The 18,507-nt window shown below is 35.6% G+C and overlaps 1 protein-coding gene across 1 annotated transcript in view; it reads left to right on the forward strand.

Moving 5' to 3' along the window:
• MAP3K2 (mitogen-activated protein kinase kinase kinase 2) overlaps window positions 1-18,507 on the forward strand; it is a 36,676-nt gene that overhangs the window by 10,220 nt on the left and 7,949 nt on the right. The window contains exons 5-14 of the mRNA XM_007461303.1: window positions 2,583-2,696; window positions 2,871-2,958; window positions 5,724-5,854; window positions 6,789-6,868; window positions 8,386-8,453; window positions 8,626-8,718; window positions 9,424-9,630; window positions 11,066-11,214; window positions 11,596-11,727; window positions 16,472-16,601. Coding sequence (XP_007461365.1) covers window positions 2,583-2,696; window positions 2,871-2,958; window positions 5,724-5,854; window positions 6,789-6,868; window positions 8,386-8,453; window positions 8,626-8,718; window positions 9,424-9,630; window positions 11,066-11,214; window positions 11,596-11,727; window positions 16,472-16,601 — 1,192 coding nt within the window. The remainder of the gene's footprint in view (window positions 1-2,582; window positions 2,697-2,870; window positions 2,959-5,723; window positions 5,855-6,788; window positions 6,869-8,385; window positions 8,454-8,625; window positions 8,719-9,423; window positions 9,631-11,065; window positions 11,215-11,595; window positions 11,728-16,471; window positions 16,602-18,507) is intronic.

Here is an 18,507-nt window from a genome sequence, read left to right on the forward strand (position 1 = left end):
GGAAAGACTTACAAGGGGTATTAGTTTCGTGGACTTGTAGACAAGCTAAAAACTCATTTAGACTGCTTGTTTTTCCAGTTCTATAAATATTTTTTTCTTGTGTGATATAAAATTCTCTGTTCTAAAAGAATATAAACTTCTGGTTTGCCAGAATTGAAACAAGCAAATTTAAGCTGGAATTGGTTGGATCTGTGAGTTAGGCTACTCTTTATCTAATAAAGTGTCGGGTTTGTGTGTATTGTCACAGGAGATAAATGCAGGCAAAAGTAAGTGGGTTTTCTAAGACTTTTTCCATTTTAGATAGGTAGAGGAGGACAAGCCTTTTTATGGGCAGTTTTCATGTTTCACTATGTAAAGTTAGGAAGATAATTAACTTATTTCAAATTTAGGTTCTATTTAACGGGGTTTTGGACTTAATTTTTAGTTTCCTTTCCAGAAGTGATTTTTATTAACATACAACTGGATTTATCAGTAAAAAGCCAGAGGCAAATAGATTTTATGAATGAGGCCAAAATGAATTCACCAAGCCGGGAAATATTGGGTGACTTATTTAGTATAATTTAGGTAGGGTGGGACTTGTTCATGACTTTTAGTCCTTGTTTTAAAATTTGTAATAAGTGATCTCAGCACATATGAGGGATTACATCAGCGATATAGACAGTAGTCCAGGCTGCCACTCCAGGTACTCCAGAATGTCCAGATTTCACTTCCGTAAGCTAAAGAAGAGCGGAATCATTTATGTTCATACTTTGTTACTGTGATTTAAATTAGTGTCTTTTCCTTCCAAAGCAGCAGTATCTTGGAGAAGTAAACAATCCAATTATAAATAATGTGTAGTTAAAGTAAACATTCAGGTTTCCCTCTAAATGAAAAGTTGGCAGAACAATCCTCTTCATTGCTTTAAAATGTTTTCTAGTGCTTAAAATATAATTTACAAACTATTAAAAATGGGAACAAGGTGTACCAATACGGTTCATGATTGATAGGAAAATGAAAGGAATTTAATTAAGTAGATCAGACTTGTTCTATGATACCAAACAGTTAATATTCTTTTTTTATTAGAAAAAAATTCTCACAGAGAAAAAAAGGCCTGATAGTAGCTAAATTGTGACAGTATAAAACTAGCTATATGAACAGAAATTGGGAATATAATTTCAAGTACAGAGTAAGTAAATGTAAGCAGATTGTATGATGTAATTCACATTAGTTCTGCTTTGTATTTGTGTCTGGCAGCCTTTCTTAAAACAAGGAATAGTTTTCATAAAGAAATCTATGGAGAATGAATGCACACCATGTCAGCTAGCGGGTTTGGGTGCGGATGAAGCTTTTACCCTATGATATTTATTAAACAATATTTACCAAGTATTTGGTTTTTGATGTGCTCTGTGTTCATTGCTGGCTTAGGGGGAGTCCTTACCCGCAAGGTATTTGTACTGTAGAGGACCCTTAACTAACTAGGCCTTTACGTTTGATTGACTTATATACTGTGTTAGTTAGTGCTGGCTCACAAGTATGGAATATGTTCACTTGTTTTTATTCTGGCCTTTCAATGAAACGGAATGTACTTTGAAGCTTATTGACAAAGTCATCTTAAGCTACTAAGTCTACCTTTTTTTTTTTTTTTTTTTTTTGTCGGTGGTTCGCGGGCCTCTCTCCGCTGCAGCCTGTCCCGTTGCGGGGCACAGGCTCCGGAAGCGCAGGCCTAGCGGCCATGGCTCACGGGCCCAGCCGCTCCGCGGCACGTGGGATCCTCCCGGACCGGGGGCACGAACCCGCGTCCCCCGCATCGGCAGGCGGACGTTCAACCACTGCATCACCAGGGAAGCCCCTAAGTTTACATTTTTTTAAAAAGAAGTATTTTGTTTAATAGTATGAATCATGCTTTTCCCTCACAGGCTGTTCAGGTGCTTTTGTCCCTTACAACATCTGATCCATGAGATGACTAATGAAAGCAAATTTCAACATTCAGGGGTTACTGTAGAATGGCTCACCCATTTAGCTTACTTATTTTAGACTGTAGTGGTCATGTCAGAGATAAGAGTGCCAGGTAGGCTGTAGATTGCAGGTACATTACTGGTGGCAACCCTCCATCGCATACGTCACTGATGCTCATTGTATTTTGTATGTTGGTAAGCATACCGGGTGAGGACGAGAATCTGTGGTTGCTATAAAAATGTAAAACTTTCATCAATGCAGATAAAAGATGGTACTTTTATTTTACATAGTTTTTGTGTATGTTCCTTAATGCTGTTTTGAGGTGAAGGTATTATAGCAAGTTTAAAAATGTTATGGAAATATCCTAGAAAACTGATCTTTAATCTTTAAATGTGTTTTCTAGAAGAATTTAATGTTGAGTAAAGAAAAAAAATTTATTAATCCATATTCATTTTATGATTTTAGCGATGGTAGGATGGGAAGAGCAAAACAATCTAGATAACATGTATTCATTCAGAATTTCATTATACTGACAAATCAAAGAGCAAGGTATTTTGAGATTTATAATTCCATAGTAATGGAGATGCTCCTGGGAGGACTTGACCTGGTGAGATGGTTACACAATTCCTATGTTCCCTTTTGTTTAGTTGGTGATTCCATTAACCACCCAAGATGACTTGGACAAAGCTGTGGAACTGCTGGATCGTAGTATTCATATGAAGAGCCTCAAAATATTACTTGTAATAAATGGAAGTACACAGGTATGAATTGGGATTTTTTTTTTTTCAGTGAGGATTATAGGATTTATGCTTGTAAAAGTCAATATATGAAACATAGTTACCTAGAATGCCTGGGTTATATTTGGTAGGGGAAAGGATTCTGATTAAAGCCCTAAAGGGGAAGAATAGCATGACTCTTCTTTTTTTTCTTCGTAGGCTACTAATTTAGAGCCATTGCCATCACTAGAAGATTTGGATAACACAGTATTTGGAGCAGAGAGGAAAAAAAGACTTTCTATAGTAGGTAAGAAAGCTAGCATTGAAATCATGAAATGGACTTCTTGGTTTCATCTCCATCCTTTAAGGTAGGGCAACACCTAAACATAATCCTGATAAATAGCAGCCTATCTCTGTACTCTTTGTAATTTAGTTCAGTTAACTATGTTCTGGTATCTGTTGTCCCTTGAAAAGTTAATGTCAAGTATTACACGATTAGCAGTCTCCAGTTTAAATATTTCCTTTCTTAAGATACCCAGGGTATTTTGATGTTTAACAAGTTAAAAGGAAACCTCAAGAGCGTTTTAATTGTACAAATAAGCTGAAGGGAAAAAAATTAAAAGAAGCAATTCTAACATATTAAAATTAATGGATGGACTAAGTTCATAAACCTTTCTCTAAGTTTTAGTTATTGCCAAGAATGCTACCAAAATAAAGATTGCTAAGAATTTCCAGATTATGTTTTATAATTACTTTATTAGTCATTAAAAATACACTTATATTTACGTTTATGGTAAAAAGAAAAATGGATCCTGTGTGCTGTTTTTTTTTTTTTAAGGAGGCCTATTAGAGAGGCATAGGCTGGGCAGAGGTGCTCTGAACTCCCCAGTTCTGTGCATCTTCTTCAATTTGTATAAAACATTGATAATCTACATTTTTATATGATAAACACATTTCATTGCTCAAAAATGGGTATTAAAGATAGCATGAAAACATATGTGAGGGATGGATTTAAAGGGGGAAGTAGGAGACATAAAACAGATGAATAGGGAGGAAGCAGGAAGGGAATCTAAGACTGGTGATAGAAGAGGATTGTTAGTAATGAAAGAAAAGATTAAATTAGCATGTGAACCAACCAAAAAATCTGTTATTCATCTTCTGTTTTGGTACCCAAAAGCTTTTTTATGACTACTTCCTTCTAAGTGTCTGTCTTTTGTCTTACTTTGGGTTTCAGAAGTGTTGGAAGTATGAGCAGCAGAGATAATATACAAGTAAAATAAAAATTGCTTGTCTTCATTTGGATGTATTTTGATATAATTTAAATTTTTGATGAAAGAACATTAGGGGTACCTGAATTCAAATTCCAGCTCTATAATTAACCTGAGACCAATAACGTTGTCCTCATCTGTAAATCATGGGATTGTTGTAGCAGTCAATTGAGAGAACACTTTTTTTTCTTTTTAATAAATTTATTTATTTATTTATTTTTGGCTGCATTGGGTCTTCATTGCTGCTCATGGGCTTTCTCTAGTTGCGGTGAGCGGGGGCTACTCTTCCTTGTGGTGCCTGGGCTTCTCATCGTGGTGGCTTCTCTTGTTGCAGAGCATGGGCTCTAGGTGCACGGGCTTCAGTAGTTGTGGCGCAAGGGCTCAGTAGTTGTGGCGCATGGGCTCTAGAGCACAGGCCCAGTAGTTGTGGTGCATGGGCTTAGTTGCTCCGTGGCATGTGAGATCTTCCCAGACCCAGGCTCGAACCTGTGTCCCCTGCATTGGCAAGCGGATTCTTAACCACTGCACCACCAGGGAAGTCCCTGAGAGAACACTTTTAAACTACATTTTGCTTTTCAAACTAGAAAGCATGACTATTATTAATTATACATTTCTTTATCCTTTTTCTTATCATTATAGTACCTATCTTTTTTTTTTTTTTTTTTTTTTTCCTTGCGTTTTGCGGGCCTCTCACTGTTGTGGCCTCTCCCATTTGCGGAGCACAGGCTCCAGACGCGCAAGCTCAGTGGCCATGGCTCACGGGCCCAGCCGCTCCGCGGCATGTGGGATCTTCCCGGAATGGGGCACGAACCCATGTCCCCTGCATCTGCAGGCAGACTCCCAACCACTGCGCCACCAGGGAAGCCAAAGGCAAAAGCCTTGTTTGCTTTAAATCTGACCAGAACTCAAATGCTCACATGATTTCATCATATTGTTTTTATAGTTTAATTTCAAAAAATGAGGAAAGCTGAGAAAACTATGTTAATAAACATAGCATAATTAGATGAACTGTATTAGATTCTCTAATTTTCTAAACTATGAATAAATTTAAATTCCAGGAATATGGCTTGCCACCAAAAGCCTAATTTTAAGTACCCAAGAATAAAGTCCAGGATTCCAAATTGGAAACATTCTAATGTTGACTAAATGACTAAGAAGTAACCGAACTTTAGGTTTCTAAAGATTAAAGAGCAGCAATGGAAAGAACATCATGTAGACAGATGTGCACAGCATATGTTCATTATGAATAATTTTGCCATCACAACACCCTTGCAAAGGAGAGATTTAGTCCCATGTTTACAGATGAGGAAACAAGTTCATGGCGATTGGATAACTTTCCCAAAGACGCAGAGCTGGTAAATAACTGGAACTGAGATTTAAATTGAGGTTAGACTGTAAAGCCCATATTCTTTCCACTACATCATGATGCCTTCCATAAATTACATTAAAGGGTAACATATACCAGGGTACAAGTGACCTGAAGCAGTGGCATTTATCTAAAAATCTTTATTATCAATACAGTACTCATAATGCAGTTGTCAGCAGTCAGAAGAACATACCACCTAATAAATGTAAGTGAATATTACAACAAGGTTAATAATTACAGTAGGTGGGAGTTTAGAAAGGAATAAAAACATTTGAAGTTTTACAGACATGAGTGCTCTGATAAGCTTTAATAAAAACTAGATTTCAGTTGCTAAAAGCATTCGTATTATAGTCCAGAAATTTTGAGTGTATATTTAATTAAAACAAGAATTGGTTCCCTGCTGGAATTTATAAAATCATATAATTTTTCTCCTTTGAGGTCCCACTAGTAGAGATAGAAGCTCCCCACCCCCTGGATACATTCCAGATGAATTACACCAGGTTGCCCGGAATGGGTCATTTACCAGTATCAACAGTGAAGGAGAGTTCATTCCAGAGAGCATGGACCAAGTAAGCAAAATTTGGATGTGCTTTTTAATTTCATTTAAAGGGATGTTGTCAGGGAATAGTGTTGTTTGGCAGGTATATCGAGGAGGGGGTATTTGTTTAACCTCTTCTCCAATCCCATATCTTCCTTTATAAGCGAACAAAATAGTAGAAATGTAGGAAAAACCCCACTAATTTACATGTGTCTGTGTGCATTCATGTATAAAGAAAGGTGGAATAAGGCTGATTTTCTTATGTTGCTCATCCATAAGTGAGTGAATGCATTTGTTTATAATCCTGGGATTAACATTTGGATTTTTTTAAATTAACATTTGAAAGACACAGTAAAACTATAAATATTTAACTTTGTGAAGCTGAGGTTTGTCTACTTTCTAAAACATTTAAAAATGTTTTTTAAAGTTTTGTGGTATTGAAGTATTTTCATGGATTTGCTGTTGTTTTCTTAACATTAAATTGGCTGCTTATATTATTACAGGAGTTTACATTTTCTAATAATGTAGCAGTCATGGTGTCATTTGTTTCAATTTGGGTGGTGCCTTTGTTCAGTTTTCAGTAAACAAAATTATGTGAAGTGTTTTAGCTTTTAATTATTTAGATAATAATCCAGAGAGAAAGAAATAGAAAATTCCTATTTTTCTGTTAGGAAATTTTGAAGTTGTAGCCTACCTACAAGGGCAACTACTTTTAAAACATTTAAAAATGAATAACTCTGGGGATGACTGCTGTTGGATATGGATTTTCTTTTTTGGGTACTGAAAGTGTTCTGAGATTATGGTGAGGGTTATACATTCTCAGTATTAACCACTGAACTGTACTGTATTCTTTAAATGGGTGAATTTTATGATACATGAATTATATCTCAATAAAGCTGTTTTTAAAAAACAGTAACTTCTGGTTATATCATGCAGACTCAAGGTGGACCCATTTATTTTTCTAGATGCTGGACCCATTATCTTTAAGCAGCCCTGAAAATTCTGGCTCAGGAAGTTGTCCATCACTTGATAGCCCTCTGGATGGGTAATGTTGATTGTAGTTTTTGTTTTTTAATATATGTGGGTAAATATGCATATATATAACATGTCGAAGTATCAACTCTTCTGTGTTACATTCAGAGGAATGTAGTTGATACTCATCTATACTTATGGAAAATTGATTTTTTCAGTTTGGACAAATTTCTTAACTTCGTGGGCTCAGTATCTTTTTTAGTTAAAATGATATCTGATTATAATATTCTGAGTTTCTTGCTAAATTGTGTTTGAAACTAAAGGCAAACTTAGAATTTATGTACGTTTACTTTTAAACCTGTGTTGGTGAAACTGCTGTCAAATTTTTCATAATAGGTTTTGTTTTGGAGATTCTTGAGTTGTTGCACCTGTTCAGGATTACGTTCATTCTGGTACCAAATTATAAATAACATATATTCTTGGTAATTATGTCCCAGTATTTTGGTCAATTAAAGTTTAAGTACTTTCGTGAGACAGCTGTTCAGGAATATAAGCTGGGGCAAGTTGCATCTGTGAATTTTTGGTTACAAGTGCTCCCTCTCTCTTGGTCTCAGTCGGACAGTGTTCACCTGTAGCATGCAAAGTCAATATCTTTATTAAGATCATGACCTATTTAATCTCTGGAATTGCTCTATGAAAGAAAATTTGGAAAATATAACTAATATTGTACGGAACTTTACGTTTAATTTTTTGTTACCCATATACATGAAACCTTTGTGCCCATGTCTATCTTAAGATAGATATTTAAAACATTTAAGAAATTCAGGGAAATTGTGTTGTGAAAGCTATATATTGAGTACTTAATATTTGAAAGACAGTGTCCTGCGGTAGATAAGTATAAAATTGATGAGTTAGACATTATTATCTCCTTGTTATAAATGCAGAAATAGTCTCAGAAAGGTGATTTGCCAAGGTTGCAATAGCTAGTTGAAGTGGCAGAGCTAGGATTGAAACACAGGTGTTTCCATGCATCTGTAATTCCAAAATATATCATTCTTACCACTGTACTCTTTTTTTTTTTTTGCGGTACGCGGGCCTCTCCCTGTTGTGGCCTCTCCCATTGCGGAGCACAGGCTCCGGACGCACAGGCTCAGAGGCCATGGCCCACGGGCCATGGCCCACGGGCCCAGCCGCTCCGCGGCATGTGGGATCTTCCCAGACCAGGGCACGAACCCATGTCCCCTGCATCGGCAGGCGGACTCTCAACCACTGCGCCACCAGGGAAGCCCCTTACCACTGTACTCTGTGGGTTAATTTTAAAAGCCAGGCTTTTTGCGGTGCATGTACCAAATAAATGCTTGAAAAGAAGTTCCCCCTTTCTCAGTTAATGTTTCAGAGAGAGCATATATATGTGTATATATATGTATGTGTGTGTGTATATATGTATGTATATATAAAATATATGTTGTTTTATATATGTATGTATGTATATATAAACATACATACAGAGAGATATTGGTATTGCATAAACATTTTTTTTAATGTCTTAAATATTTTGTCTTAAAATAACAAGACTTTTTCTACTTTTAGAGAGAGCTATCCAAAATCACGAATGCCTAGGGCCCAGAGCTACCCAGATAATCATCAGGAATTTTCAGGTTAGACTGTTCACATTCTAAACGTTTAAATGTTATGTCATTGAATAATCTTTTGGCTGGGAGGGCGAGGGAACTTTTTAAAAAAATCAAAAATGAGTAAATGTATTTTTCATCATTGGAAATGTTTGATTTTTGTATAACTTGTATACAACTTTCTTGTGTGTCTTAATAGACTATGATAACCCTATATTTGAGAAATTTGGAAAAGGAGGAACATATCCAAGAAGGTATCATGTTTCATATCATCATCAAGACTATAATGATGGTAAGTTTATTAGATTAAAGAACAGTTTGTTAAAAATCTCAGAAACAATAAAAATAAATTTGTTCCTATATCACTTAGTTTTCTGCTTAAAACTTTTTTTAAAGATACTGGATCATAATTAAAACTACAATAACAGCTTTATGCCAACTTACCTCATAATACTTATCTTTCCCTTAGAAAAAAGAAAGGAGTAGTTAAAAATGGTATTAATTAGAAAATTATTCCTTGATGTTGAAATGCATACTTGCATTGTCCTTTTAAGGAAAAAAAATTGCTGCCTATAAACTTGGCAATTTTTATTTTGTATTTTAAATCATTATTGGAAATAAGAATAAATATATTTTTTCTCCTTTTTATACAAAACTGAGGGAGTTCTATGCTTTTATGAATGTGTGTGTGTTAACGTAAGAGGTTATTTGAATTTGTATTCAGTTTCTTTTTTCCCCACTTTTCATTTCTGCTTTCACTTTTCTCTTCTTTGTATTTTTATTTTTTACTTCATGATTCAGTGTTAACAAAGATATTTCTTTGCACTCTTAAAAAATACTATTCTTTTTAAGTTTAAAACATATTATCATATAATTGCTGTTTTAGTTTCTTAGCGTAGTCAGAACAAATTTCTCTTCCTTATGTTACAAATTTTAAATACTTTTAATTATAATGTATTATTAAAAGTTGCGAGGTAATTCTGTTTTCACTTTGTAGGTCGTAAAACTTTTCCAAGAGCCAGAAGGACCCAGGGGACCAGCTTCCGGTCTCCTGTGAGTTTCAGTCCTACAGACCACTCCTTAAGCACTAGTAGTGGAAGCAGTATCTTTACCCCAGAGTATGATGAGAGTCGAATAAGAAGAAGGGGAAGTGACATAGACAATCCTACTTTGACTGTAATGGACATCAGCCCACCCAGCCGCTGTGAGTAATAGAAATTGGCATAGTGAAATGTGTAGCAGAGCCTTTGCAGAATTTTATAGTATTAAAAAAGAATAAATACCAAGCCAGTCTTCACAGTGAGACCAGAATCTCAAAAGAGGTAAAAATGGTATTTCTAAAGGTGGTTGTAATGTCAGGTATAAGCATGGTATTACTGCTATTACTTTAAATGATTCTGTCCTTTGCTTTTATTAGGAAAATTGTTACCAATTAGTCATTCATTCATTCATTCCACATATCCTTATTGAGTGCTTAGCTCTGAGATTTCAAATATGGCCTCTAAGATGTAATCTAATGGGGATAATGATGTGCATAGGAATTCACCAGTTAAGGAGGTGACATGTGCAAGAGGCCATGATATTTTCTCATAATGGGGAATAGTTCATTTTTGGCTGAAGTAGAGGGTATCTTACTTGAAACAGTGGAAGTAGAATTAGAATGGTAACTAAGGCCGGATTGTAAAGTATTTGAACTTTATCATGTAAGCAATGTATAAAAGATTCATGCTCAAAGATATTTATTGCAACAATATTTTTATATTCTGAATTCCTCTCTTTTGTGCTAGTGTTGTCATACTTTACTTTCACATCTGCGACTCTCACTACATTGATGCTATTTTTGCCGTAGACAACTATATTTTAAAGTGATTAAAAATAGGAGAAGAATGTCTTTTAAATATACCTCCAGTTTATTTCTGTAGATCTTTATGTAGATCCAAGATTCTGTCAGGTATCAAATTCCTTTTGCCCAAAGAATTGTTTTTAACCTTTTCTTGTAGTACGAGTCTACTGGTAATAAATTCTTTCAGCTTTTGTTTGTTTGAAAAACTCATATTTCTCCTTTATTTTTGAAAGATATATTTTTCTGGGTATAGAGTTCTGGGCGGTTTTTTTTTTTTTCTTTCAGCACTTTAAAGTTATTTCTCCATTGTCTTCTGGCTTGTATACTTTCTGAGGAGAAGTCTGCTGTATTTCTTATCTTTGTTCCTCTGTATATAGTGTGCTTTTTCCCCTGCTGGCTGCTTTCAAGATTTCCTCTTGTTAGAATGAGAGCGATGGTCTTTCCAGCTTTCTACATTGTAGGCAGTTGAAAAACTAATTACAGATATTACTGCAATAAAGATTAGAAGTAGTGCATCTTACATAATCAGTGGCATCTTAAATTGAGTGAAAAATGCTATTACGTTTATAATCAGGTGAAAAAAAATCTCATTGGAAAAAATTAGTCATAGGCATCTGAACCTTGTTTGGGTTTAGAATTCTTACAGTTTTCAAAGATGATGATCATTATGAGTTTGGATGAACATGATTTTCCCTTAATATCCAAGCATATTCAATTAAGGATATCAATAATGCAGTAGTCCTTAACCATTGTGTGCCATTGGGCTATTCCATTTTAAGAAAATGTTCTTTTTTAGCACCTCGTGCTCCAACCAACTGGAGATTGGGCAAACTGCTTGGCCAGGGAGCCTTTGGCAGGGTCTACCTCTGTTATGATGTTGATACAGGAAGAGAATTGGCTGTTAAGCAAGTTCAATTTGACCCAGATAGCCCTGAGACCAGCAAGGTAAGAATCACTGCATAAGCTAATTTGTCACATTATAAGAAGCATTTTTACTAAAATAAATATAACACATAATAGAATTTTTTGTTTTTCCTCAATGCAAATTATTTGCAAAAAAAATAGATAACTAGCTATGTTTGTTTACTTTGTACTATGGATTTTTCTCTTTTAGTACTCAGTTATATTCCTAATGTGATTTCGTATTGCTTTAGCATACCATCAAGGACTGTTACAAAAGTTATTATTGTTTAGAGACTTTAAAATGTTTATTCCTTGGGAAGTGAAAATTTCAGAGTGAAATCACCTTGATGGTCCATGAAGTTAGAATTTTTTTGCTTTTACTAGCAATGCTGTAAAGACTTAACAGTGAGTTCTGTCTTTCAGGAAGTAAATGCACTTGAGTGTGAAATTCAGTTGTTGAAAAACTTGCTGCATGAGCGAATTGTTCAGTATTATGGCTGTTTGAGGGATCCCCAAGAAAAAACACTTTCCATATTTATGGAATATATGCCAGGGGTAAGTTAGTACATCCTTTGAAAATAGAGATATTCTATTTAAAGTCTTAGTTGAGAATAAAGAAAAACAACAAAACTTTGATTATAAAATGTTAAGGACATTTTGGAAGAGTTTTAAATGAGAACTGGGTAATATAATTTTATTTTCTGTCTTCCTCATCTATCTTTGTATTTTTTAACTCGTTTTTTAAAAATACTAAAGTATACTAAAATAGGTTACAGACATCATAGCAGTCTATACTCAGATTTCCCTAAATGCCCTAAAAATAACCAGTAATAACTGGTTTATCCAAACCAGGACTCAGTCCAGGACCACACATTACATTTTGCTGCTATGTCTCATTCCTCTTTTAATCTAGAACAGTTGTAGGTGACAGATTCGACAAAGAGACCAAGCTATTGGTGCTTTGTGACCACCACGAGGGGTGGGATAGAGAGGGTGGGAGGAAGACGCAAGAGGGAGGAGATATGGGATATACACATAGGTATAGCTGATTCACTTTGTTATAAAGCAGAAACTAACACACCATTGTAAAGCAATTATACTCCAATAAAGACGTTAAGAAAAAAAAAAGAAAGAGACCAAACTAGTTGTTCTGTTGACAGTCTCATCTCATAGATTTCTCCCCTTGCATCCTCGTGGTGGTGTTTAGTTTGTTCGTCTATCCCTATATTTCCTGTAAACTCCAAGTTAGATCTAAAATCTAAATTATATTTAAATTCAGCATTTATTCGCATGCATGCTGTGCATCCCATTAGGAGACATACAATTTCTGGTTGTTCTACTGGTAGTGATGCTAAGATTGACTGCTTGACTAGGGTGATTGACGTCCTAATTCTTCCATTGTAAAGTTTTGTTTTTTCCTGAAGACGAGAAAGTAATCTGGGCTTACAGCAGTGGCACATAGGAATATCCAGTTCCTTTTCAACCATCCACCTAATGTTTTTAACACAGATTGATAGTCATTGCCTGAGTCAGTAATTTCATTGGGAGGTGAATAATGTGATTTGCAAAAAACTCTGTCATTCCTTCTTCATTATTTTTAGTATTTGTAGAGTACCTTCTAATACTAATGATTTTCAAGATGGTGGTATATTTACTCGCTTAAAAATACATTCATTCTCATAATAGGCAGTATATGTTAGAAAAAGGCTTGATTTATGGATCTTTAAGGAAATAGCTTATTAGAATTGTATGTAGAATGTACAGGTTGCAGTTTAATCTTATGGATCAATAAAACTGTGGATCAGTATCTCATAGTACAGTTGTCCCTCGGTATCCCCAGGGAATTGGTTCCAGGACTTCCCACGGCTGTCAAAATCCAAAAATGCTCAAGTCCTTTATATAATGGTGTAGTATTTTTTGCATATAAGCTACGCATATCCTCCCATATACTTTGTCATCTCTTAATTACTTACAATAACTAATACACTGTAAATGCTATGTAAATAGTTGCCAGTGCAGCAAATTCAAGTTTCGCTTTTTGGAACTTTGTGGAATTTTTTTTTCCAGATATTTTCAATCAGCAGTTGGTTGAATCCCCAGATGAGAGGCCTGCGAATACAGGCTGATTGTAATGGTCTTAACACATCCTTGGTCTTACAACAGCGACAGTAAAATTTACTTTGATTTTTATCTTCCTGAATAGTTGTTTATAGGGACACCACTGTTATTCATCATTGCTATTTTTTATTTTCAAAGATTATGTTGGCACTGTAAATTGTTTTTTAAAATTTAGTCTACAGCAGTAATCCAAAAGAAGGAGAAAGCTGTGAACCTTTATTTTAGTACTATCTGTGATGGAAAAAGTGGAATATCAATTCCCCCAGTGGAAGTAAATTATGATGGCATTGTCCAAGAGAGTATATATTAAAAATCAAAATTGTGAAGCCCATGAAGCAAAGTTGGAGGAAGTACTTAGAGGAAAAGAATATAAAATGCTTTTTACTATTAATGGTATTTTAAAAGTATCTGTATTTGGACAAGAACAGAAGAAGCTTAGAAAAATGAAAATGTATTATGTTGGGATTGTGATTGACTTTTCTCTTATTCAGATTCCCATTACTGTTTGTGCAACAAATATTTAAATTAAAAATAAGGAAATAACTATGAATAAATGTGAATAGAGACCCAGATTGTTGAAGATAAAATTAATTAAAATGACTCATTGGTTAGAACCAGTTTACATCGCAAATGGAGATATGGGTAATCTTTATATATTTAGCAATCTTAAGACTAAACTAGGACTATTCAGGAAGAGGCGTTAGATCATGTTTCTCATTAGGTTTTGTAAAGGCAACTGTCTTTTCAAAGTCTAGGTTATCACTCCTTGAATTTGAAAAGCATGTTACTAAATTATTGATAGTTCACTGACAATCTAAATGAATTATGTGTACGGCAAGCCCATGGCATACATGGGATGGACATAGATGTTCCTAGACTTTGCTGAATCTCCAAGTCCGTAAATGATGCTATATAATTTCTTTCATTAAATTTGGTATAATGGACCCGTTTATGCCCTAGATTCAAGCTTTGCTAAAATTGTCATTCCATTCTTCAGTTTTTCCCAACATAACATTCCATTTCTTAGTCTATCTAGAACTACTTTTACACCGGAACCATAACTTTCTTTTATTTCCAATACGTGGCCTAGCAGTTGACTTCTCTCTGTTACTCTTACACACACACACACACACACACACTGTTTTTATCTGACACAGTGCTTTCCAGCCCATTCCAGTTGTTCACACTGAAGAAGGTAATATTTTCATGTTACACAGCAGTAAACAGACTACACTGATGGAGCTGTTAGCACCATGGGCCACTGGCCCAGCTGCCTGAGGGCCCAGAGGATCTGTAAGTCTGACACTTATTTGCAGCCTACAAGTATCTGGGGGCTTATGGTTTGAAAAGCTCAGTTCTAGCTCTGTTATTTTGTGCATTACTGCAAGTAGAGACATAATAAGTTGACTGAAGAACAAGCCGCATTGAGTTATAGGTATGACTGGTTGTCTGGGTTCACTCACTGCCTAAGGCTTTCTACACGTGTTTGCAAGTTGGGGTCAGCAGAATTGCTTCTTGCTGTCCCTTCAGGGATTGCTCATGAATAGTGGAAACAGCAAGTGGCTAAACCTGTAAAATCCAAGGATCTATTTTTTTTTTTTTTTTTTTTTTTTTTCTTGCGTTATGCGGGTCTCTCACTGTTGTGGCCTCTCCCATTTGCGGAGCACAGGCTCCGGACGCGCAGGCTCAGCAGCCATGGCTCACGGGCCCAGCCGCTCCGCGGCATGTGGGATCTTCCCGAAACGGGGCACGAACCCGTGTCTCCTGCATCGGCAGGCGGACTCTCAAGCACTGCGCCACCAGGGAAGCCCAAGGATCTATTTTTATATGACAAAGTACACAGTTTACCAAAATTCAAAGAAAGACAGGAACATTTGATTATGTTATCTCTAAAAGATTTTGTCCCTCAGGAAGTATTTTATTTCCATCTTTTAAAGTTGTGATTATTTATCAAATTTGCACATTGGAATCAGCAGGGAAGCTTTTTCAAAATTCAGGTGCCTATGTCTCACCAGATTGATTCCCTATTCTCAGAGATAGCACCTCATCCTGCCTAAAACATGTAAGAAAATTAGAAATTCCTTTTTAATTTTCTCTTGTTTTGAACTAAAACAGTGAGTATATAAAAGAAAAAATTTAAAATCTCACGTGTGTTCTGATCTTCTAATCATACCCATTCTTTCTCCTGAGAAGTAAATTTGTAGGTATCAATAAAACTGTGTTTTAAAAACAGAGTAAGAACAAAATAAATAAAATTAAAGTAGGACGTATATAGAAGAGCAAGTAGGAAAATCAAAAATGTATTCAGGGCAAAAACAATGCAAGATAAAAGTACTGGAGAATTTTTAAAAATGCAGTTGCAAGGAACAGGAGATAGAACCAGCATAGTCATAGAAACAAGGGTATCAGTCAAAGAATAGTTTTAAAGGCTTCCTTCCACAATTCTAGTCAGGGAATATAGTAGAGTTTTATGTTAAATTAATGGCATATAATGTCCTTCCTGAGAATTCCTGTGCAGTCCAATTAAAGCCTCCCAGTCATGAACTAGGATTCTCCAAATTAAAATGTCTAGTTTTAAGATAAATAAGTCATGGGAATGTAATATACAGCATAAGGAATATAGTCAATAATACTGTAATAACTTTGTACAGAGATAGATCGTTACCAGACTCATCATGATGATCATTTTGTAATGCATTTAAATGTCGAATCACTGTGTTATACACCTGAAACTAACATGACATTGTATGTCAACTAAACTTCAATTAAAAATAAATAAAATAGGGCTTCCCTGGTGGTGCAGTGGTTGAGAGTCCGCCTGCCGATGCAGGGGACCCGGGTTCGTGCCCCGGTCCGGGAAGATCCCACATGCTGTGGAGCAGCTGAGCCCGTGAGCCATGGCCACTGAGCCTGGGTGTCCGGAGCCTGTGCTCCTCAAGGGGAGAGGCCACAACAGTGAGAGGCCCGCGTACCGCAAAAAAAAAAAAAAATAATAATAATAATAAAAATATATTGTAAAGCAGTTATACTCCAATAAAGATGTTAAAAATAAAATAAAGATCACTTTATTCAGTCGATAAGAATAATAAATACCCATGTACACATCTTTAAAAATAAAGATTTACTAGTAGTTTTCATTTCAAAGCATACTATAGTTTTCTTTTGTTTTCTTTTATCCTAGGGTTCAATTAAAGACCAACTAAAAGCATATGGAGCTCTTACTGAGAATGTGACTAGGAAATACACCCGTCAGATTCTGGAGGGAGTCCATTATTTGCACAGTAATATGATTGTTCATAGAGATATAAAAGGTAAGTAATGAGCTCTTTTTTAAGTACACAGTTCTTTTACCGAAACATGTGCTGTGGTTAAGAAATTCAACATTTAATACATGTACCTTTAAAATACCATGGGAAAACAGTTCCAGCTAGTTGTGTTGTTCAGGTCGCCACAAGAGGGAAGCTCCCCTGTTGGGGCTCACAGAATCAGTAAAGTTCAAATGAGCATGAAAATGAGACATGTTTTCATATATAGCGCACAGGCATTCGGACATAGCGGTTAAGAATGGGGCTCTGAATTTGACCTGATTCAGATTCAGGCTTTATCCATGACCAGATGTGTGACCTTAGATGAGACAATCTCTCTATGCCTCAGTTCCTCATTTTTAAGGAGGGTGATAATAGTGAACAGCTCACAGGATTCTTACAAGGATTAAATGAGTTAATGCATATAACATGCTTAAAACCGTTCTTGGTACCTAGAAAGCACTCAAAAGTTAGTTACGGTGATGATGTACTTTATGCTGAGATCATATTTAAAGCTGAGGGAATGGACCTCATTACCTAAGGGAGAGAATGAGAAGAGAGACCAAGACTGAGCTTTGATAAACTGCAACTCAGTTAAGCTCACTTTTTAAAACTCAAAAGCTCAACTGTTTTCATGGATCAGTTACATAAGGTACTGCATGAAGTGAGACAAAATAGTGGTGGAGGTATGTAAGTTTGAGAGTCATAAAACTCTGTACTGCAAAGCACGCTGAGAGGCTTCATTCTGTTAAAACCAGGTTGTGACCCGAATATAAAGATCACTTTATTCAATCATTTGACGAGAATAATGAACAAATACACAACACACATTTATAAATAATAAATTGAATTTTTTTTTCATTGGTCTTTCTAGGGGCTCTTATGAGCTACCAGGAATTTACTGCCTTTCTGTGGTATGTCACACCCTGAATATGGCCATATTCAGGCTAAAGAGAACATTCCTAACCAGTGTCTGGTCACAGAGTAGGATCTGCTGCACAATGCCTGAGCCAGATCACATGTAAAGAATGGACCTTACTAGTGAGTCTTAGAGGATGACAACATGGCTCATGATCTGAAAGAAATAGGAGCCTGTCGTTCACCTCAGGGGTCTACCCAGCTTAGGCAGACCTCAGCTATCAAGTTCAAAACCCTAAAGCTTAAAGAACCACATAAGGTGGTGACCATTTTGTAATGTACAGAAATATTGAATCACAATGTTGTACACCCTGCAACTAACATAGTGTTGTAGGTCAGGTATACTTCAATTAAAAAAAAAACACATAGGAAAATGATTTGATTGTGAATTATTCTATTAGGAATAATCTCTATTCAAGCCAGTTTCTCTTTACCTCTGATAATAAGATAAGGTAAAGGAACTGAGGGGAGCTACCCCCCAAGCGGATCCTCCTCTAACCTTGCCAGTAAAGTGAGGAGGTTGGAAACAAGCTGATTTAAAAACATTATAGGGGAAATATATTGATAAGAAAAATGTAAGGTATAAAATTGGATAAAGCAGTATGATCTCAAGTTTGTTCTTCTAGGTCATACTTTAATTTTACAATCTCTACATGATTAACAGTGGTTATTTCCAAGTGGCAGAATGAGTGATAGTTGTTTTCCTCCTGCATACTTTTTACTTTTTATGTAATTCCTAAATTTTTATAATGAGCAGTTTTTAAATGGCGAGGGCAAAGGAAAGCTAGTTGATTACATTTAAGTTTAGACTCATGAGTTCATAATGAAACCTAGGGTAAAAATTAATTGATCATTGTTGCTAGGGAACCAACTCATTATTTCATAATAGGGTTTCTTTATTGGACCTTTCTTTTATGAACTGTACTGAGGACTAAATAGTGGATGAAAGGAAACTTACCTTTATAAAAATATTTTGGCTAACAAATGAAGCAGG

This window comes from Lipotes vexillifer, unplaced genomic scaffold (genome assembly GCF_000442215.2).
Source record: "Lipotes vexillifer unplaced genomic scaffold, Lipotes_vexillifer_v1.1 scaffold158, whole genome shotgun sequence".
Classification (NCBI taxonomy): domain Eukaryota; kingdom Metazoa; phylum Chordata; class Mammalia; order Artiodactyla; family Lipotidae; genus Lipotes; species Lipotes vexillifer.